Source organism: Gigantopelta aegis, chromosome 7 (assembly GCF_016097555.1).
Source record: "Gigantopelta aegis isolate Gae_Host chromosome 7, Gae_host_genome, whole genome shotgun sequence".
Lineage (NCBI taxonomy): Eukaryota > Metazoa > Mollusca > Gastropoda > Neomphalida > Peltospiridae > Gigantopelta > Gigantopelta aegis.
In genome coordinates this window covers 26,795,587-26,818,567 of record NC_054705.1, presented here as the reverse complement: position 1 = coordinate 26,818,567, position 22,981 = coordinate 26,795,587, and the positions used below count along the sequence as shown (strand labels likewise).

At 39.8% G+C, this 22,981-nt stretch overlaps 1 protein-coding gene across 2 annotated transcripts in view; it reads right to left on the bottom strand.

Annotated features, from left to right (window-relative positions):
- Window positions 1-1,483: 1,483 nt before the first annotated feature.
- LOC121377379 (solute carrier family 12 member 8-like) overlaps window positions 1,484-22,981 on the bottom strand; it is an 85,557-nt gene continuing 64,059 nt past the window's right edge. For both annotated transcript variants that reach the window (XM_041505355.1, XM_041505356.1), the window contains exons 8-14: window positions 20,788-20,875; window positions 19,308-19,454; window positions 15,278-15,809; window positions 12,002-12,090; window positions 10,009-10,126; window positions 6,685-6,742; window positions 1,484-2,038 (exon numbers count right to left, since the gene is read on the bottom strand). In XM_041505355.1, the coding sequence (XP_041361289.1) occupies window positions 1,870-2,038; window positions 6,685-6,742; window positions 10,009-10,126; window positions 12,002-12,090; window positions 15,278-15,809; window positions 19,308-19,454; window positions 20,788-20,875 (1,201 nt within the window). In that variant the 3' untranslated portion in view covers window positions 1,484-1,869. The remainder of the gene's footprint in view (window positions 2,039-6,684; window positions 6,743-10,008; window positions 10,127-12,001; window positions 12,091-15,277; window positions 15,810-19,307; window positions 19,455-20,787; window positions 20,876-22,981) is intronic.

The window sequence follows — 22,981 nt, the reverse complement described above, 5'->3', positions numbered from 1 at the left end:
AAGACAAAGAACATTATTTTTTTTCAGTTTTTACTCCTTTATATACATGTACACATGTACTTTCAGAAGTCTTTGTAAATTATGAATCAATGGAATATGTTAGCTTATTTAAGAGATGTTACAAAATGGTTCCTAGGGGAGAAAGGGGGAACTATAATTGTTATTTTATGTCTGGTAGGTCTGCTGTAATTTATTTCCCTTGTATCTATTATTATTTAAATTCAATAATATTGTATGGGTGGCGAGTTCCACCAACCGACACCCCCACGCCCACCCCCACCCCCACCCCGATGTAGTCAATTCTGGAATAGCCCTGACTGTATTATAACACTATTTTTCTATCCCACGCCCAGACACTGCCTGCCAGATGTGCCTGAGCCTCTTTTGGATATAGGCACGTTAATAACATATCATAATCCCTAATCCTATTACTATTATTACTTTACATTTCAATGACAATGGTAAATGTACTGTCTTTGGCAGGTAATCATATATCTCAACACATGATTCACAGTATACATATCAGATTATTTATATGATATGAGTTTATCACATTCACAAAATTTTCATCTGCTAACTTTGTAAGCATATTGTGTGAACAAGGGAGACAATCTGAGAATACCAAATAATGTCCCAGTCTGCCAACTGCTCAACTGATCTCGTATAAGTAATTACAAGAAATATATATAACAAGTTCTTATTCCAATCAGTAGTCAGAGATCCAGTTGAACTCAGTTTCAGTCAGACTGAATAATGCCCATGGATTCAAAAGCAGTCAGTCAAGTCTTATCGTCACCATTTGACAATTTTACATGTGAAACTTCTTTCAAGCAATTCATATAAATAATTATAAGAAATATTTATTCTTATTCCCAATTCATATTGGTCACAATTTCAATATAATTTCATTTAATCTGCAACAAAGCAATGATATATGTATGTCAGATTAGATTAATTTATATTCTGATCACACAAATATGCATTTAATTTATAAATATATATAAAGTAGAATTCATAAATGAAGTAACAGTACTTTGATAAAACGAAATCCTGTATTTTAAACTGTATCTAGAAAACGTACAGCTTGACATACATGTGTTAGAGGAACACATCATCTGATTACATTATTCCTAGTTAACACAGGCTGGGGTGAGAAAACAACACGAGTCCACCAAGGGTAATCAATCTATGACCCTCTGCACCTCTACGGAAAGAACTCGACCAAAGCATGTGGATTTGTTTTTGTTTTGGGGGGGGAAATTGGAGGAGGGTACATTGTATATGGCCATGTGCTATTTTGTAACCTACAAATGTTTCACATGTAATCAATGAATATCATGATTTCTGCTATGTAAGTTGTTCACAGTGTGTTACCAATGGTGTTCAGTGTCAGTAGATTAAAGGTCAATTCATACTTTGATTGCCGACCTCATGCAAATTTGAATTTTTTTTATTTATTAGGTAAATGAAAAAGCATTGAACGAATATGCACCATATTTTAATAAGAATTGTATGTATTGAAACTACACTGAATTTACTGAATAATGAGGATTAGGTTTCAGATTAACTGCCTTTAAAAAGCCATTTCATTTGGATGATAACAAAGTGTATGGACTCTCATCTGTGAACAAATAATTATAACTTGTGTATTTGTTTTGTTTTTTCATTCAACTGAAAAATTTAACAAGAACATATTTTTTCCCCTTTTCTCTGAAAGGTGCAGCATCAGAACGTAAGACATTGTAATTGTACTTATTTTAATTTCCCTGTCAGTTAGAGCTCTTCATCCATATTTGTAAAACTCTAGTCCAGCAAGCCTATGCAATTAGTTAAAATCCCAGTAGTTCAAGGAACATGATGCTTGATGAATCAGTCACTATCATAATTGTCAAAATGTTGACCCTGGACAACTTCCGTCTGGTGGTAGCGACCCCGACTAGCGAAGTCCTCGTTATCGCAAGTCAGTTGAGCTGCAAGTGTCTGCACTGCGGGAGTTTTGGGGGCAACAATAATTTGTTCTGGTGTCGTGGGTCCAATCCTGTAAATAAATATATAAACCAATGTAATGTTTATTAAAGAACACATGAATATGTTTTAACCTGCAGCTACATGTTTGTCATTTTTAACATATTTTGAGTTTTGTTTGAGAGAAAGACATGGTCTCCACTCTGACCAAACTGCAGTGAGACATCCGTTACTTGGACGTTATCACAGGCTGAAAAGCACATGTCTCTGTGTTTGATGCACCAGTTGTGGTGCACTGACTCAGAGAGTAGAAACTCAAGTCTATGGAGAGCGATTGATCCTACTGGACCTCTAAGTTACATCCAGCCCGTTATCAACTGAGTGTAAGGAAGGAAGGAATGTTTTATTTTATGATGCACTCAACACATTTTAATCACGGTGATATGTGTCAGACATACGGTTACGGACCACACAGGAAGGAATGTTTTATTTTATGATGCACTCAACACATTTTAATCACGGTGATATGTGTCAGACATACGGTTACGGACCACACAGGAAGGAATGTTTTATTTTATGATGCACTCAACACATTTTAATCACGGTGATATGTGTCAGACATACGGTTACGGACCACACAGGAAGGAATGTTTTATTTTATGATGCACTCAACACATTTTAATCACGGTGATATGTGTCAGACATACGGTTACGGACCACACAGGAAGGAATGTTTTATTTTATGATGCACTCAACACATTTTAATCACGGTGATATGTGTCAGACATACGGTTACGGACCACACAGGAAGGAATGTTTTATTTTATGATGCACTCAACACATTTTAATCACGGTGATATGTGTCAGACATACGGTTACGGACCACACAGGAAGGAATGTTTTATTTTATGATGCACTCAACACATTTTAATCACGGTGATATGTGTCAGACATACGGTTACGGACCACACAGGAAGGAATGTTTTATTTTATGATGCACTCAACACATTTTAATCACGGTGATATGTGTCAGACATACGGTTACGGACCACACAGGAAGGAATGTTTTATTTTATGATGCACTCAACACATTTTAATCACGGTGATATGTGTCAGACATACGGTTACGGACCACACAGGAAGGAATGTTTTATTTTATGATGCACTCAACACATTTTAATCACGGTGATATGTGTCAGACATACGGTTACGGACCACACAGGAAGGAATGTTTTATTTTATGATGCACTCAACACATTTTAATCACGGTGATATGTGTCAGACATACGGTTACGGACCACACAGGAAGGAATGTTTTATTTTATGATGCACTCAACACATTTTAATCACGGTGATATGTGTCAGACATACGGTTACGGACCACACAGGAAGGAATGTTTTATTTTATGATGCACTCAACACATTTTAATCACGGTGATATGTGTCAGACATACGGTTACGGACCACACAGGAAGGAATGTTTTATTTTATGATGCACTCAACACATTTTAATCACGGTGATATGTGTCAGACATACGGTTACGGACCACACAGGAAGGAATGTTTTATTTTATGATGCACTCAACACATTTTAATCACGGTGATATGTGTCAGACATACGGTTACGGACCACACAGGAAGGAATGTTTTATTTTATGATGCACTCAACACATTTTAATCACGGTGATATGTGTCAGACATACGGTTACGGACCACACAGGAAGGAATGTTTTATTTTATGATGCACTCAACACATTTTAATCACGGTGATATGTGTCAGACATACGGTTACGGACCACACAGGAAGGAATGTTTTATTTTATGATGCACTCAACACATTTTAATCACGGTGATATGTGTCAGACATACGGTTACGGACCACACAGGAAGGAATGTTTTATTTTATGATGCACTCAACACATTTTAATCACGGTGATATGTGTCAGACATACGGTTACGGACCACACAGGAAGGAATGTTTTATTTTATGATGCACTCAACACATTTTAATCACGGTGATATGTGTCAGACATACGGTTACGGACCACACAGGAAGGAATGTTTTATTTAATGACGCACTCAACACATTTTAATCACGGTGATATGGTGTCGGGCATATGGTTAAGGACCACACAGATAATGACACTCTTTTCAATTAGCACCATGGATAGTAACTATATACTTTGGCCTTTGTTACATGAGCTGTGGAGCACTGGCTGAAATGACAAGCAACCCACTGACCGGGATCAATCCTAATCTGTATTTCAGCACAGCACTACACCTTCAACGTCTATCGACTGTCAATCTAGGGGTTTTCTTGACGGGATGCAGCCCATCTTGTCCCTTTAAGCTGTGCACCCAAACGGCCTTAACGAGGCCCCTCGCGTGGACATATCGATTGGACTTTAAATGTTTAGATCTGCATTAAAAATTTTATGTCAAAATTACTTCTTCATTTTTAAATACAGTCAAACCCGCTTATTTGCATACCCTCGGTGCTGCTCGATTTTGTGCAATTAACCGGGTTAGTCGATTAACCGATAGAGTACCGACTTTCACTTTGTAACAGCCATCCAACTACAAAGTGGCATGGGAGACAGTCTAGCATAATGCGGTACTTCATACCGGAACTATTACAGTTAACACATGTCACATGCAGTTAGATATATATAAATGTAAAAAAATATATCTATCCATATATATAATTAGCATGGCGTTTTTGTTTTAATCTGCCAGACCAGAAATCATTTTCTAAAAAACCAACAACGTCCGTCACTGGGCGTCGTTTTCTAAAAACACAAACTGGCGTCGTTTTCTAAAAACACAAACTTTGTGCATTAAAAAAAAAACCACTGACCATCCACTAGTGTAAACAAAGTGTATTAGCCATGTAGTTAATGAGATAAACTTGAAACAACAGAACCATCAAAAAGTTCACGTTTCATCGGTGCACGTGTTTACAAAATGACGTCAGTTTCCGGAATTACCGGGCTGTTGATTGACCGAATAGAATTACGTGAACTTGTATGCATTTGCTGGTATGGTGTTCTTTCCATCCCAAAAGATACGGCAAGCTTTGGTATTATTTGTGATCCCCAAATAATGACTTTGCTATAGTTAAGCAATTAAAGTTAAGCTCGGCTAGTGAGTCGTTATCAGTTCCAGCAGTCTGCATTGCATGCATGACCGGTCTAACACAATTGACTGACCTTCATGGTGAGGTCCGACTGATTGGTGTCTAACAATATAGCAGAAACTTAGGGACGATCCATAAATAACGGTCTTTGTTATGTTTGTTTTTTTGACGACCTCCCCCACCAGTCTTTTTTTTTTCCGCTACATTTTCCGGGAAGCAAGTGATAAATCGTTTCTTTTGCGTTTAACAGATATAGCGTACACTGCATCTAATGAATAAGTGAACAACAACCCTTTCTCGGTCACATTTATTAAAAACATAACCGCCTAGGACGATTGATCTGTAATCTTTTAATTATTAACAAGGCTTCTCAACATAACGTAATAATTGATACAGAACAATGATTGCCCTGAACACGTCAATCGAATAGGGCCTCAATAGTTGAGTGCGCATGCGTACAAGCGCACAGGCGGTACTTCTAAAAATAATAGTCGGAGAGTTACTTGTTATTGAGATGGCCTCTGATTAACAGCAATATATTGCAAACAAAACATTAGGTCTTAGGTTTATTCAACTTAATTATGTCATTCTTAAATCTTGTAGTCGGGTATTGTGATTCGCCAGTAGTAACGTGCACACCATCTCATTTGCATGTCACACGTCGACTCTGTAAACAGCGATTACACTTACAGTCGGCTTACCACACAGTGAGCTCAAACAAAACAGATTAATCGGTGATTTATTTGAGTTTTTTTGCCAAAGTTTGATAGACATTCTCAGTCATTTGTGACATTAATTTAGCACCAAAAAAAACAAAAAAATCGTTATTTATATGTGCAAATAACCGATATATAGCCTGTAGTCTGTGCAATTAACCGGATGTTTTGTAGTGTTATAAGGGCAAATGGTTCCGTGTTGGGTGAAAATAGTCGATTAACCGAATTATGCTATAAACCGATGTGCAAATAAGTGGAGTTGACTGTATTATTAAATAGTCCGATCCTCTCTTCTTTCTCTTATTTAATTTTGGACTGTCCTTCTAAAATGCTCCAAATTATATAAATATTCGGCCGAGCAGTCAATTCTTTTTTATTTTTGGCTTGTAACCTTTTTATTTTTTTTATTTAATCTATTAACTTCTTTACTAATTGCTATTTTCTAAATTCTGACCCCCCCCCCCCCCCCCCCCATCCCGAGTCAGGCCACCGATCTTATCGTGTTCGAAACCCTAGTGGTATATGGGCACGTTAAACTAGTTATCATCATCATCATCACCTAATCAGGCGAGCACTTTACCACTTGTTTACCACAAGTGATTTATCAAACAAGTTTGTACAAACATGGAAAGATTCTACATTTTTCAGGAATTCTGGATTAACTGCATCAAAATAACCAATTTGTTTACAGATTACTATAAGCTACAGATCTTGTAGCCTACAGGTTACATACAACAAACTGATAAAATTGACAAGTCCCATTACTTTTACTATTAATGTCCTTTACAGATAACCTAGTACTTTAATATTTGTTTCTGAGATAATGTTCTCAAGTGTTTTGAAAAAACATCTAAACATTTCACTCACCTGCAACATTTCCTGAAGCCATGTTTCATCCACTCATAAAAGTTAAACTCTGCTATCCCTGCAATGAGGATGAAAAGTTAAAGGTGATTCCCAAGACATCTATAATTGTAGATATACAAGCATTTTGTGACATCTATATATAGTACATATACAAGCATTTTGTGACATCTATATATAGTACATATACAAGCATTTTGTGACATCTATATATAGTATATATACAAGCATTTTGTGACATCTATATATAGTATATATACAAGCATTTTGTGACATGTATATATAGTATATATACAAGCATTTTGTGACATCTATATATAGTATATATACAAGCATTTTGTGACATCTACATATAGTATATATACAAGCATTTTGTGACATCTATATATAGTATATATACAAGCATTTTGTGACATCTATATAGTATATATACAAGCATTTTGTGACATCTATATTGTATATATACAAGCATTTTGTGACATCTATATATAGTATATATACAAGCATTTTGTGACATCTATATATAGTATATATACAAGCATTTTGTGACATCTATATAGTATATATACAAGCATTTTGTGACATCTATATATAGTATATATACAAGCATTTTGTGACATCTATATATAGTATATATACAAGCATTTTGTGACATCTATATTGTATATATACAAACATTTTGTGACATCTATATTGTATATATACAAGCATTTTGTGACATCTATATTGTATATATACACAAGCATTTTGTGACATCTATATTGTACATATACAAGCATTTTGCATAGGAAATGAAATACATTAAAAAGTAACATTCATTGTTAAATTTGCGACAATAAAACCACTGATCTACAATCCACATGTATAAATAGGAAAACATGGTGGGGTTATCATTATTTTAACTTCAGCTGGGTTTTGTTTGTTTTTTTGAAACAAACTATAAATGATTTTCCTGAGAATTGTCATTACTGTGACATAACTCAGGAATGCAAATCATCTTACACAACAACAAATAATCCCTACGTTCAACAAATAATCCCTACGTTCAACAAATAAGTTTTCTTTCAATGCATATTATGTTTATTTTAGTTATTTAATATCAAAGCTGCAACCTGAACTTAGGCAGACATTTGTCAGTTATCTCCCTTTGGAACTAAACCAAAACTAACACAGACGTGCTGTACTTGTTTTCATTGGTTTTACATTATCAGTCCGACACATACAGCAATTACAGACTACAAAATTAATACCCTTAAATTCTGTGGTGAATTACATTTGGAGACAAGGAAGTATATGCCATGACCAATCTCACAAAATTTACCAACAATTTATTTTTAAATGTTTTTTTTTTTCTTTTTACAAAAATAGAAGTATGGATATGCAGCGAAATAATTTGAATAGAAAACCTGTATGTATAGTGTAGTATAGAGAACCTGTGTATAGTGTAGTGTAGAGAACCTGTGTATATAGTGTAGTATAGAGAACCTGTGTCTATAGTGTAGTATAAGAGAACCTGTGTATAGTGTAGTATAGAGAACCTGTGTGCATAGTGTAGTATAGAGAACCTGTGTGTGTAGTGTAGTATAGAGAACCTGTGTGTGTAGTGTAGTATAGAGAACCTGTGTGTAGTGTAGTATAGAGAACCTGTGTGTAGTGTAGTATAGAGAACCTGTGTGTGTTGTGTAGTATAGAGAACCTGTATGTATAGTGTATAGTGTAGTATAGAGAACCTGTATGTATAGTGTAGTATAGAGAACCTGTGTGTAGTGTAGTATAGAGAACCTGTGTATAGTGTCGTATAGAGAACCTGTGTGTGTAGTGTAGTATAGAGAACCTGTATGTATAGTGTAGTGTAGAGAACCTAACCTGTGTGTAGTGTAGTGTAGAGAACCTGTATGTATAGTGTAGCGTAGGGAACCTGTGTGTAGTGTAGGGTAGAGAACTTTTATGTATAGTGTAGTGTAGAGAACCTGTGTGTATAGTGTAGTGTAGAGAACCTGTGTGTATAAGTGTAGTGTAGAGAACCTGTGTGTATAGTGTGGTGTATAGAACCTGTGTGTACAGTGTAGTGTAGATAACCTGTGTGTACAGTGTAGTATAGAGAACCTGTGTGTATAGTGTAGTATAGAGAACCTGTGTGTATAGTGTAGTGTAGTGTAGAGAACATGTGTGTATAGTGTAGTGTAGAGAACATGTGTGTATAGTGTAGTGTAGTGTAGTGTAGAGAACATGTGTGCATAGTGTAGTGTAGTGTAGTGTAGTGTAGATAACATGTGTGTATAGTGTAGTGTAGAGAACCTGTGTATAGTGTAGTGTAGTGTAGTGTAGAGAACATGTGTGTATAGTGTAGTATAGAGAACCTGTATGTATAGTGTAGTGTCGAGAACATGTGTGTATAGTGTAGTGTAGTGTAGTGTAGAGAACCTGTGTGTATAGTGTAGTGTAGAGAACCTGTGTGTATAGTGTAGTGTAGAGCACCTGTGTGTATAGTGTAGTGTAGAGAACATGTGTGTATAGTGTAGTGTAGAGAACATGTGTGTATAGTGTAGTGTAGTGTAGAGAATGTGTGTATAGTGTAGTGTAGAGAATCTGTGTGTATAGTGTGGTGTATAGAACCTGTATGTATAGTGTAGTGTAGTGTAGAGAATTTGTGTGTATAGTGTAGTGTAGAGAACTTGTGTGTATAGTGTAGTATAGAGAACCTGTGTGTATAGTGTAGTATAGAGAATCTGTGTGTATAGTGTAGTGTAATGTAGAGAACCTGTGTGTATAGTGTAGTGTAGTATAGAGAACCTGTGTGTATAGTGTAGTGTAGTGTAGAGAACCTGTGTGTATAGTGTAGTGTAAACAACCTGTGTGTATAGTGTAGTGTAGTGTAGTGTAGAAAACCTGTGTGTGTAGTGTAGTGTAGTGTAGTGTAGTGTAGAGAACCTGTGTGTATAGTGTGGTGTGTAGAACCTGTGTGTATAGTGTAGTGTAGTGTAGAGAACATGTGTGTATAGTGTAGTGTAGAGAACGTGTGTATAGTGTAGTATAGAGAACCTGTGTGTATAGAGAACATGTGTGTATAGTGTAGTGTAGTGTAGAGAACCTATGTGTATAGTGTAGTGTAGAGCACCTGTGTGTATAGTGTAGTATAGAGAACCTGTGTGTATAGTGTAGTGTAGAGAACCTGTGTGTAGTGTAGTGTAGAGAACCTGTGTGTATAGTATAGTGTAGTGTAGTGTAGTGTAGTGTAGTGTAGTGTAGTGTAGTGTAGAGAACCTGTGTGTATAGTGTAGTATAGGGTAGAGAACCTGTGTGTATAGTGTAGTATAGAGAACCTACCTGGGAAGTAGCCTGGACTGGCCTTGCCAATGTAAAAGTAAACTACAAAGAAGGCCAACAGTTCTCCAAGAGCGTACATCCACTGGATGGTAAACATTATCACCAAACAGCTGACCGTCTGCAACAAACAAACATTGAAGACTTGTTAATCAAGATTAAACACAGCACAGCATGGCAGGTGGCCTACTAAAGACTCACATGTATGATGTGACTTCATATTTACCCTTAGTCTATTATGTTCCTCTTATAAGCTAATGAATGAATGAATGAATGAATGAATGGAGTGAATGAATATAATGTTTAACAAAACCTCAGAACAAAATAATACATTGGCTATTAGAAATCAAACCAAGGTACATAATTACATAACAGACTGATGACCAAACCAATACATTTATAAAAATTCAAAAGTGTAAAAAGCTGTGCAAATTGATAAATATAACAAGTCAGTGTCTCTCAAATATTTCAATATATAAATGCTGCAGTACTTGGCTTTTATGTTCAGTCTTCTCCTAATGATGTTAACAGTATATTAACGAAATGTTGAGAAATTTCAGTGGTTGAGACAGTCTGATTTTCCTCAAATATTTCAGTACAACTTCCACCACATTCCTTCTACCAAATATTTTTTCCAGTTTTCCAGATGATTACCATATTTGACCGGAAATCTAATACACCCAAGGGGCCAAGACAACGCATTATGAGCTTAGCATGAGGTGGGCTTATTCCCAGACAAGTGGCCAGTTTTGGTTTAAAAAAAAAAAAAAAAAAACCCAAAAACATTTAGTAATACATCTATTAATTATAGTGTTCCATTTGTTATTAATTAAATAAATAAAAAGGTTTATTACCAGTACCTAATAATAGACAACATAAAATGAACAGTTTTACCCCCTACATGTATACATATGTTACTTACCCGACCAGCACTGTACCAGCTAGCCACATGCCAGCCCTGCTCCCTGGGAGTCGCGTACACTTACCCCAAACAGAGAGATCCACCTGTTACAGAAGAAGGAATATCTCCCTGGGAGTCACGTACACTTACCCCAAACAGAGAGATACACCTGCTACAGAAGTAGGAATACCTCCCTGGGAGTCGCGTACACTTACCCCAAACAGAGAGATCCACTTGTTACAGAAGAAGGAATACCTCCCTGGGAGTCCCATACACTTAACCCAAACAGAGATCCACCTGTTACAGAAGAAGGAATACCTCCCTGGGAGTCGTGTATACTTACCCCAAACAGAGAGATCCACCTGTTACAGTAGAAGGAATACCTCCCTGGGAGTCCCATACACTTAACCCAAACAGAGATCCACCTGTTACAGAAGAAGGAATACCTCCCTGGGAGTCGCGTACACTTACCCCAAACAGAGAGATCCACCTGTTACAGTAGAAGGAATACCTCCCTGGGAGTCGCATACACTTACCCCAAACAGAGAGATCCACCTGTTACAGAAGAAGGAATACCTCCCTGGGAGTCGTGTATACTTACCCCAAACAGAGAGATCCACCTGTTACAGTAGAAGGAATATCTCCCTGGGAGTCGCATACACTTAACCCAAACAGAGAGATCCACCTGTTACAGTAGAAGGAATACCTCCCCCCAAACAGAGAGATCCACCTGTTACAGTAGAAGGAATATCTCCCTGGGAGTCGCATACACTTAACCCAAACAGAGAGATCCACCTGTTACAGTAGAAGGAATACCTCCCTGGGAGTCGCATACACTTAACCCAAACAGAGAGATCCACCTGTTACAGAAGAAGGAATACCTCCCTGGGAGTCGTGTATACTTACCCCAAACAGAGAGATCCACCTGTTACAGAAGGAATACCTCCCTGGGAGTCGCATACACTTAACCCAAACAGAGAGATCCACATGTTACAGAAGAAGGAATACCTCCCTGGGAGTCGTGTATACTTACCCCAAACAGACAGATCCACCTGTTACAGAAGGAATACCTCCCTGGGAGTCGCATACACTTACCCCAAACAGAGAGATCCACCTGTTACAGAAGAAGGAATACCAGGATCGAGGCTGCTGGGTAATCTCAGTGTTTGGCTGTTTCTTAGCACCTGAAATTGACACACAAAAAAAAATTCTGTCACTTTGAACACAAGAAAGGAAAAGAAAGGAATACCGGTACTTGTTCAAAGTTAAACTTTGTTCTGTTTATTAAAACCACTAGTCTAAAGCACAGTCATTAATTTTATATTTCTGATGTGTAATCTTGAGAGGAAACCAATTACATTTTTCCATTCGAAGCAAGGTATCTTTTTACAGTGCACTTTCCCACAGAGGGGACAACACATACCACACTTCAGTTAACACTCGTTGACTGAGCTGAATCAAGTACCATTAATATTTATTTAACAACACCTCAGCACATCTTAAACTAAAGCTACATGTATTTGCTGTCTCACATGGTTATTTCGACATTTGATTGATAGAAAGAAAGAGAGGAACTCTTCTGTTGTTAAGGCTACTCCTAACAATAATTTAAAACCAGTAACAGATCTTTTATACACACTTTCCCATATGCAGGTCAGTACATACCAAAGCTTTCAATGTACAAGTTCTGAGACACTGGATGGAATGGGAAAACAGCTGAGCACATCAGAGTGATTGATCCTGCAACCATCACACCTTAAAAGAGCACTCTACCATTGAGCTACACCCCACTCATCCTGTATTAATCAAACTATGATATCCAACCACCTCTCTAACAGTTCTGGTGTATCCCCTACACCCCACTTGTCCTGTATTAATCAAACTATGATATTCAACCACCTCTCTAACAGTTCTGGTGTGTCCCCTACACCCCACTTGTCCTGTATTAATGAAACTATGATATCCAACCACCTCTCTAACAGTTCTGGTGTGTCCCCTACACCCCACTCATCCTGTATTAATGAAACTATGATATCCAACCACCTCTCTAACAGTTCTGGTGTGTCCCCTACACCCCACTTGTCCTGTATTAATCAAACTATGATGTCCAACCACCTACCTAACAGTTCTGGTGTGTCCTCTACACCCCACTCTTCCTGTATTAATCCACCCCACTCATCCTGTATTAATCAAACTATGATATCCAACCACCTCTCTAACAGTTCTGGTGTGTCCCCTACACCCCACTTGTCCTGTATTAATCAAACTATGATGTCCAACCACCTCTCTAACAGTTCTGGTGTGTCCCCTACACCGCACTCATCCTGTATTAATCAAACTATGATATCCAACCACCTACCTAACAGTTCTGGTGTGTCCCCTACACACCACTCAAACTATGATATCCAACCACCTACCTAACAGTTCTGCTGTGTCCCCTACACACCACTCATCCTGTATTAATCAAACTATGATATCCAACCACCTCTCTAACAGTTCTGGTGTGTCCCCTACACCCAACTCGTCCTGTATTAATCAAACTATGATATCCAACCACCTCTCTAACAGTTCTGGTGTGTCCCCTACAACCCACTGGTCCTGTATTAATCAAACTATGATGTCCAACCACCTACCTAACAGTTCTGCTGTGTCCCCTACACACCACTCATCCTGTATTAATCAAACTATGATATCCAACCACCTCTCTAACAGTTCTGGTGTGTCCCCTACACCCCACTCGTCCTGTATTAATCAAACTATGATATCCAACCACCTCTCTAACAGTTCTGGTGTGTCCCCTACACCCCACTCTTCCTGTATTAATCAAACTATGATGTCCAACCACCTCTCTAACAGTTCTGGTGTGTCCCCTACACCCCACTCGTCCTGTATTAATCAAACTATGATATCCAACCACCTCTCTAACAGTTCTGGTGTGTCCCCTACACCCCACTCTTCCTGTATTAATCAAACTATGATGTCCAACCACCTCTCTAACAGTTCTGGTGTGTCCCCTACACCCCACTCTTCCTGTATTAATCAAACTATGATATCCAACCACCTCTCTAACAGTTCTGGTGTGTCCCCTACACCCCACTCTTTCTGTATTAATCCACCCCACTTGTCCTGTATTAATCAAACTATGATGTCCAACCACCTCTCTAACAGTTCTGGTGTGTCCCCTACACCCCACTCGTCCTGTATTAATCAAACTACGATATCCAACCACCTCTCTAACAGTTCTGGTGTGTCCCCTACACCCCACTCGTCCTGTATTAATCAAACTACGATATCCAACCACCTCTCTAACAGTTCTGGTGTGTCCCCTACACCCCACTCGTCCTGTATTAATCGAACTACGATGTCCAACCACCTCTCTAACAGTTCTGGTGTGTCCCCTACACCCCACTCGTCCTGTATTAATCGAACTACGATGTCCAACCACCTCTCTAACAGTTCTGGCGTGTCCCCTACACCCCACTCGTCCTGTATTAATCGAACTACGATGTCCAACCACCTCTCTAACAGTTCTGGCGTGTCCCCTACACCCCACTCGTCCTGTATTAATCGAACTACGATGTCCAACCACCTCTCTAACAGTTCTGGTGTGTCCCCTACACCCCACTCGTCCTGTATTAATCGAACTATGATGTCCAACCACCTACCTAACAGTTCTGGTGTGTCCCCTACACCCCACTCGTCCTGTATTAATCAAACTATGATGTCCAACCACCTCTCTAACAGTTCTGGTGTGTCCCCTACACCCCACTCGTCCTGTATTAATCAAACTATGATGTCCAACCACCTACCTAACAGTTCTGGTGTGTCCCCTACACCCCACTCGTCCTGTATTAATCAAACTATGATGTCCAACCACCTACCTAACAGTTCTGGTGTGTCCCCTACACCCCACTCGTCCTGTACTAATCAAACTATGATGTCCAACCACCTACCTAACAGTTCTGGTGTGTCCCCTACACCCCACTCGTCCTGTATTAATCAAACTATGATGTCCAACCACCTACCTAACAGTTCTGGTGTGTCCCCTACACCCCACTCGTCCTGTATTAATCAAACTATGATATCCAACCACCTCTCTAACAGTTCTGGTGTGTCCCCTACACCCCACTCGTCCTGTATTAATCAAACTATGATATCCAACCACCTCTCTAACAGTTCTGGTGTGTCCCCTACAAACCACTCCTCCTGTATTAATCAAACTATGATATCCAACCACCTCTCTAACAGTTCTGGTGTGTCCCCTACACCCCACTCAAACTATGATATCCAACCACCTACCTAACAGTTCTGCTGTGTCCCCTACACACCACTCGTCCTGTATTAATCAAACTATGATATCCAACCACCTACCTAACAGTTCTGCTGTGTCCCCTACATCCTCCCCTTTCGCTGCCAAAGAATCTGCTGACAATTTTCTTTTCGTAGCGTCAAAGTCCGCCTCCGGTGTGGTGACATTGCTCCCCGTGTTAAAGCTGCTCTGTCTCACCAGATGGTGTTGCCCACGCTGTGACAAGCGCTCAGGAAACAGTTTATCCAGATCGGAGGCCAGCTTCTGAAACGAGTCTTTGTGTGTGGCCGTATCGACACCCTTCGTCGACGACCCGTAAACTAATGTTCCGTTTGAGAGATCACTTCCTACGCTCGACTTTCGACCGTATTCACTGGTTTTCGTGAGATTCTGAGAGAACCGGTCTTCCCGTTCCTGGCGGCGGTCGTAACTCATTGCGAGCACGAAGTACGAATAGTCTATAGCTGCGTAGGTGATCATGAAGGCGGTGGTTACCACGGGAGCTAGTGTGTTCACATTGCCCACACAGATAAAGAGCAGAACAACTATTGTTATTACGATTAACGCATACACTGGAACCTTGTTAGGGCCTCTCTGAAAAACAAGCATTAGTACATGAAGCATGTGCATCGTACAAAATCAATCACTGAAATACTCAGTACAATATTTCAACTTATTGTTTTGAGAACTGTCCAAAATACAGATGATAATGACTGACAGAAGACTTTGCAGGGTTTTTAAAAGTAAGGATCGCCATGAGTTTGTCATCAAGGAACAAGGAAAAGAGCAGTTTACAGGTGGCACTAAAATCAGAATTCTAGAAAAAGCTGGAGGTTTTTTACTTTAGAAAATATGCAACAAACATTCATATATGCATGACAACTTAGTTATTAATTATACAACTGATACAAGACCTGAAGTCAAGCCCCAGCCCTGTTTCACATCCATGTAACTCGGGTTCTGAGACTAGACAGTACTGCGACATACTCCGACATATTAAAGTCAAAACCCAGCCCTGTTTCACATCCATGTAACTCGGGTTCTGAGACTAGACAGTACTGCAACATACTCCGACATATTAAAGTCAAAACCCAGCCCTGTTTCACATCCATGTAACTCGGGTTCTGAGACTAGACAGTACTGCGACATACTCCGACATATTTCAAAACCCAAATCCATGTAACTCAGGTTCTGAGACCCAGTACTGCCCTCCGACATATTAAAGTCAAAACCCAGCCCTGGTTCACATCCATGTAACTCGGGTTCTGAGACTAGACAGTACTGCGACATACTCCGACATATTAAAGTCAAAACCCAGCCCTGGTTCACATCCATGTAACTCGGGTTCTGAGACTAGACAGTACTGCGACATACTCCGACATATACTCTTCAAAAAAAGAAACGCAAAAGGGTACAAATGGGTTATAACTCCGATTTTATGTTTCCTACCGGTTCATGCTTTGTGAATATAAGGTCATTGTATGTCCCAAACACATTCCCACGGTTACATTCGATAAAACGCAGCTACTGTACAATAAAGTTCCAAAATGTGAATATTCGCAAAAACGCAGCCACGTGCAAACCATGTCACCACTGCACGTGCGTTGTCTGCACGTGCAACATGAACACCGACAGTATAAAAGTGCAGGGTGTTCGCTTGCCTGGCCTCTGTATCTGGCCGACAGTTGACAATCCAGGACATGCCACGTCTCAGTGAACCGCAGAGAAACAATGCCATCGGCCGACTAGACGCAGGCGAATCCAGAACGGCCGTTGCCAGGGCATTCCATGTGTCCCCAAGCACCATCTCCAGACTGTGGGACCGTTACCAGCAACATGGATCAACACGTGACCTCCCTAGATCCGGTCGACCACGGGTCACTACCCCCGGGCAGGACCGCTACATCCGGGTACGCCACCTTCGGGAACGATTGACTACTGCCACCTCCACAGCCGCAGCAATACCAGGTTTGCGCAGGATATCCGACCAGACCGTACGGAACCGCCTACGTGAGGTAGGAATTCGTGCCAGACGTCCAGTTCGAGGTGTCATCTTAACACCACAACACCGTCGACTCCGACTGCAGTGGTGCCAGATTCATCGACAATGGCCTCAACTGCGATGGAGACAGGTGTGGTTCAGTGACGAGTCCCGATTTCTGCTCCGACATCATGATGGAAGATGTCGCGTGTATAGGCGTCGTGGTGAACGTTATGCGGCAAACTGCGTGCAGGAAGTGGACAGATTCGGCGGGGGTAGTGTCATGGTGTGGGCAGCCATCTCACACACTGGCAGAACTGACCTGGTCCACGTGCAGGGCAACCTGAATGCACAGGGCTACATTGACCAGATCCTCCAGCCACACATCATTCCAGTTATGGCCAACGCCAACGCAGTGTTCCAACATGACAACGCCAGGCCTCACACAGCACGTCTCACAACGGCTTTCCTACAGAACAACAACATTAATGTCCTTCCTTGGCCATCGATATCACCGGATTTGAACCCAATTGAGCATCTATGGGACGAGTTGGACCGACGCCTCCGACAGCGACAACCACAGCCCCAGACCCTGCCCGAGCTGGCAGCAGCCTTGCAGGCCGAGTGGGCCACCATCCCCCGGGACGTCATCCGTACTCTGGTTGCTTCAATGGGCAGGCGGTGCCAGGCAGTTGTCAACACACGCGGAGGCCACACCCGGTATTGACTCCAGATGACCTTGACCTTGGTGGTGTGTCCTATCACTTACTCACAATGGACTAGAGTGAATTGTGAACAATCCTGCAACATTTGGTAATTATCGGACTCACCATTCAATAATTAAATCAATTCTCCAAATGTTACGACAATGTGGTTTTGCGTTTCTTCTTTTGAAGAGTATATTAAAGTCAAAACCCAGCCCTGGTTCACATCCATGTAACTCGGTAATCTTGATGGCAAATCTAGTGTAAACTATAATGTGTTTACGCACATGTCAAAGAACCCGTAAAATTGGAATAGTAATCTTGATGGCAAATCTAGTGTAAACTATAATGTGTTTACGCACATGTCAAAGAACCCGTAAAATTGGAATAGTAATCTTGATGGCAAATCTAGTGTAAACTATAATGTGTTTACGCACATGTCAAAGAACCCGTAAAATTGGAATAGTAATCTTGATGGCAAATCTAGTGTAAACTATAATGTGTTTACGCACATGTCAAAGAACCCGTAAAATTGGAATAGTAATCTTGATGGCAAATCTAGTGTAAACTATAATGTGTTTACGCACATGTCAAAGAACCCGTAAAATTGGAATAGTAATCTTGATGGCAAATCTAGTGTAAACTATAATGTGTTTACGCACATGTCAAAGAACCCGTAAAATTGGAATAGTAATCTTGATGGCAAATCTAGTGTAAACTATAATGTGTTTACGCACATGTCAAAGAACCCGTAAAATTGGAATAGTAATCTTGATGGCAAATCTAGTGTAAACTATAATGTGTTTACGCACATGTCAAAGAACCCGTAAAATTGGAATAGTAATCTTGATGGCAAATCTAGTGTAAACTATAATGTGTTTACGCACATGTCAAAGAACCCGTAAAATTGGAATAGTAATCTTGATGGCAAATCTAGTGTAAACTATAATGTGTTTACGCACATGTCAAAGAACCCGTAAAATTGGAATAGTAATCTTGATGGCAAGTCTAGTGTAAACTATAATGTGTTTACGCACATGTCAAAGAACCCGTAAAATTGGAATAGTAATCTTGATGGCAAATCTAGTGTAAACTATAATGTGTTTACGCACATGTCAAAGAACCCGTAAAATTGGAATAGTAATCTTGATGGCAAATCTAGTGTAAACTATAATGTGTTTACGCACATGTCAAAGAACCCGTAAAATTGGAATAGTAATCTTGATGGCAAATCTAGTGTAAACTATAATGTGTTTACGCACATGTCAAAGAACCCGTAAAATTGGAATAGTAATCTTGATGGCAAATCTAGTGTAAACTTTAATGTGTTTATGCCCATGTCCTAGAACCCATAAAATTTAATGGTCTTCTCCTTTGTAAATATGGTGCCAACTTTAATGTGTTTACCCCATGTCCTAGAACCCGTATAATTGGAATGGTCTTCTCATTGGCAATCGACTGAAGAATTCTTGGAGGTCCATACAAACTTCCCATGCAGGCAGACACTGATGACAGGTATAAACCAGCCAACCAGAGAACGCCAACAATAGACACCTGGAAATACACAGAAATATCCAATCAATTAGAGGGTTACTTTACTTATAGAAACGAAAGGAATGCTTTGGTAACCACCCTTGCATATTGTTCAATCAATTACTATTACATGTCAAATATGTCATGCTTCATAACAATTTAATTTTTTTTGTAAAAAGTGCTTTTAAAATTCAGAAAATATTTATTTAAAAATAAAGATTATATAAACGGAAATGATTGTGGTCTAAAACATTTGTGGTTTGGGGATTTAAAAAATTGGGGGGATTTTTATTTTTCAGGATTGGCCAATCTTAAATAGGAGTGGTTTTATTTTCTTGGTTTGGCAAATCTGGTTTGTGAGAATATTGTTCTTATTCTAAAACAAATAGCGGTACATATGTACCTGTTATTACAATTGGCTAATATGGTATACTGTTAGTGAAACAAATGTTTACAGTCTTTGATTTATATAAAGTCAATTAAGATTTTCAGGATAAGTTCATTAAGTGGCATGGTGTGATGTTTAATGTTTAATCTGAGATTGACATCTTTTATTTATACTTGTTTAGCAAGCTGGTTTAATATACTAGCATAACACACACATCAGTATGTATGCATTTATATTCAACATGATTAATAACTTTAAAAAATGTTCTGTGTGTACTACAGTAAATTTTGTGATATTTTATTCTAGTATTGATGAATGTACAAAATACTTTATTGTAGTGTAACATTATAGTGTGCGACAAACCATCAACAACATACAATGACACAAACAACACAACCACCGACATTCAAACAATGACTTCTACGTTTTAAGCATAAACATTGTAACTTGTCGTCTTGTCTCCTGAGGTCTGCCCATGGCATGAATTAGATATATCAGTAAATTGTTACCTTTGTTAAGGTGTTGTTCACAGTGAATACTTTTCATCCAATGTGTTCATATTTTCACATATTTCCAAGGTTGTATATTTTTTATGCTTCCCACTTGCCATCAACACCCACAGATATAAAAACACACAAAACTTTCCGGCTATATGTTAAATTATGTCTCCACTAATTCTTTCTGTTGTTTTGTTTGATATAAAACATTTCCGTTAAACACAATCAAATGCATTGTTTTTTAAAGTGTTTATTTGAAAAGATGAAATTTAAATACTAATTTGTGCCAACTGTCAGATGTAAAGTATAAAATATTACAATACAAACATGTTAAGTGATATTTACTGCCTAGAAAGCCAAAATGATCGTCTGACACAGCTATTATTATGGACACACCCTCTCCACTTGCGAATACTAAGTGTTCCACTACTATTAGTAATGAAAGATGAGGGTGAAGAACTGCACTAACCTTCTCTGCTATCATGTAGTCTCCTAGAAGAAACGAACGTGTGCAGGTGGAGCCCAGGACAAGTATAAATGCTATGTACAGGAATGTCCTGAAAACACAAGCATTCATCTTCTGTACCGTAATATACACAACTTTCTCTTGTTCAAATAATTTAGCAACCACAGTGTTGGATGAATAAAAGTCTTTCAGGCATCATAAATTCATTATTGAATGTTGATCTCAAAATATAATACTTAATTTGTCTTCAAATGTGTACCTTTAATAGTTAGAAAAACATATCAATTTCCTGAATACCAGTAGCCTATATAGCACCTGCCATAACCCTTAAATTACCAGTGATGTAACCATGGGGGAGGCATTTACAAAACCTATGTAAAGCTAACTCATGAGAAACTAAGGGCTGCTAGGGTCAGTTGACTCATGAGAAACTAAGGGCTGCTAGGGTCAGTTGACTCATGAGAAACTAAGGGCTGCTAGGGTCAGCTAACTCATGAGAAACTAAGGGTTGCTAGGGTCAGTTGACTCATGAGAAACTAAGGGCTGCTAGGGTCAGCTGACTCATGAGAAACTAAGGGCTGCCAGGGTCAGCTGACTCATGAGAAACTAAGGGCTGTTAGGGTCAGTTGACTCATCAGAAACTAAGGGCTGCTAGGGTCAGTTGACTCATGAGAAACTAAGGGCTGCTAGGGTCAGTTGACTCATGAGAAACTAAGGGCTGCTAGGGTCAGCTAACTCACGAGAAACTAAGGGTTGCTAGGGTCAGTTGACTCATGAGAAACTAAGGGCTGCTAGGGTCAGCTGACTCATGAGAAACTAAGGGCTGCCAGGGTCAGCTGACTCATGAGAAACTAAGGGCTGCTAGGGTCAGCTGACTCACAAGAAACTAAGGGCTGCTAGGGTCAGCTGACTCACGAGAAACTAAGGGCTTCTAGGGTCAGCTGACTCACAAGAAACTAAGGACTGCTAGGGTCAGCTAACTTATGAGAAACTAAGGGTTGCTAGGGTCAGTTGACTCATGAGAAACTAAGGGATGCTAGGGTCAGCCAACTCACGAGAAACCAAGGGCTGCTAGGGTCAGTTAACTTACGAGAAACTAAGGGTCAGCTAACTCACGAGAAACTAAGGGCTGCTAGGGTCAGCTAACTCACGAGAAACTAAGGGCTGCTAGGGTCAGCTAACTTACGAGAAACTAAGGGTTGCTAGGGTCAGTTGACTCATGAGAAACTAAGGGCTGCTAGGGTCAGCTAACTTACGAGAAACTAAGGGTCAGCTAACTCACGAGAAACTAAGGGCTGCTAGGGTCAGCTAACTCACGAGAAACTAAGGGCTGCTAGGGTCAGCTAACTCACGAGAAATTAAGGGCTGCTAGGGTCAGCTAACTCACGAGAAATTAAGGGCTGCTAGGGTCAGCCAACTCAGGAGAAACTAAGAGTCATCTAACTCACGAGAAACTAAGGGCTGTTAGGGTCAGCTAATTACTAGAAACTAAGGGTCAGCTGACTCATGAGAAACTAAGGGCTGCTAGGGTCAGCTAACTCACGAGAAACTAAGGGTCAGCTGACTCATGAGAAACTAAGGGCTGCTAGGGTCAGCTAACTCACGAGAAACTAAGGGCTGCTAGGGTCAGCTAACTCATGAGAAACTAAGGGCTGCTAGGGTCAGCTAACTCACGAGAAACTAAGGGCTGCTAGGGTTAGCTAACTCAGTAGAAACTAAGGGCTGCTAGGGTCAGCTAACTCAGGAGAAACTAAGAGCTGCTAGGGTCATCTAACTCACGAGAAACTAAGGGCTGCTAGAGTCAGCTAACTCAGGAGAAACTAAGAGTCAGCTAACTCGGGAGAAACTAAGGGCTGCTAGGGTCAGCTAACTCAGGAGAAACTACGGGCTGCTAGGGTCAGCTAACTCAGGAGAAACTAAGAGTCATCTAACTCAGGAGAAACTAAGGGCTGCTAGGGTCAGCTAACTCAGGAGAAACTACGGGCTGCTAGGGTCAGCTAACTCAGGAGAAACTAAGAGTCATCTAACTCAGGAGAAACTAAGGGCTGCTAGGGTCAGCTAACTCAGGAGAAACTAAGGGCTGCTAGGGTCATCTAACTCACGAGAAACTAAGGGCTGCTAGGGTCAGCTAACTCAGAAGAAACTAAGAGTCAGCTAACTCAGGAGAAACTAAGGGCTGCTAGGGTCAGCTAACTCA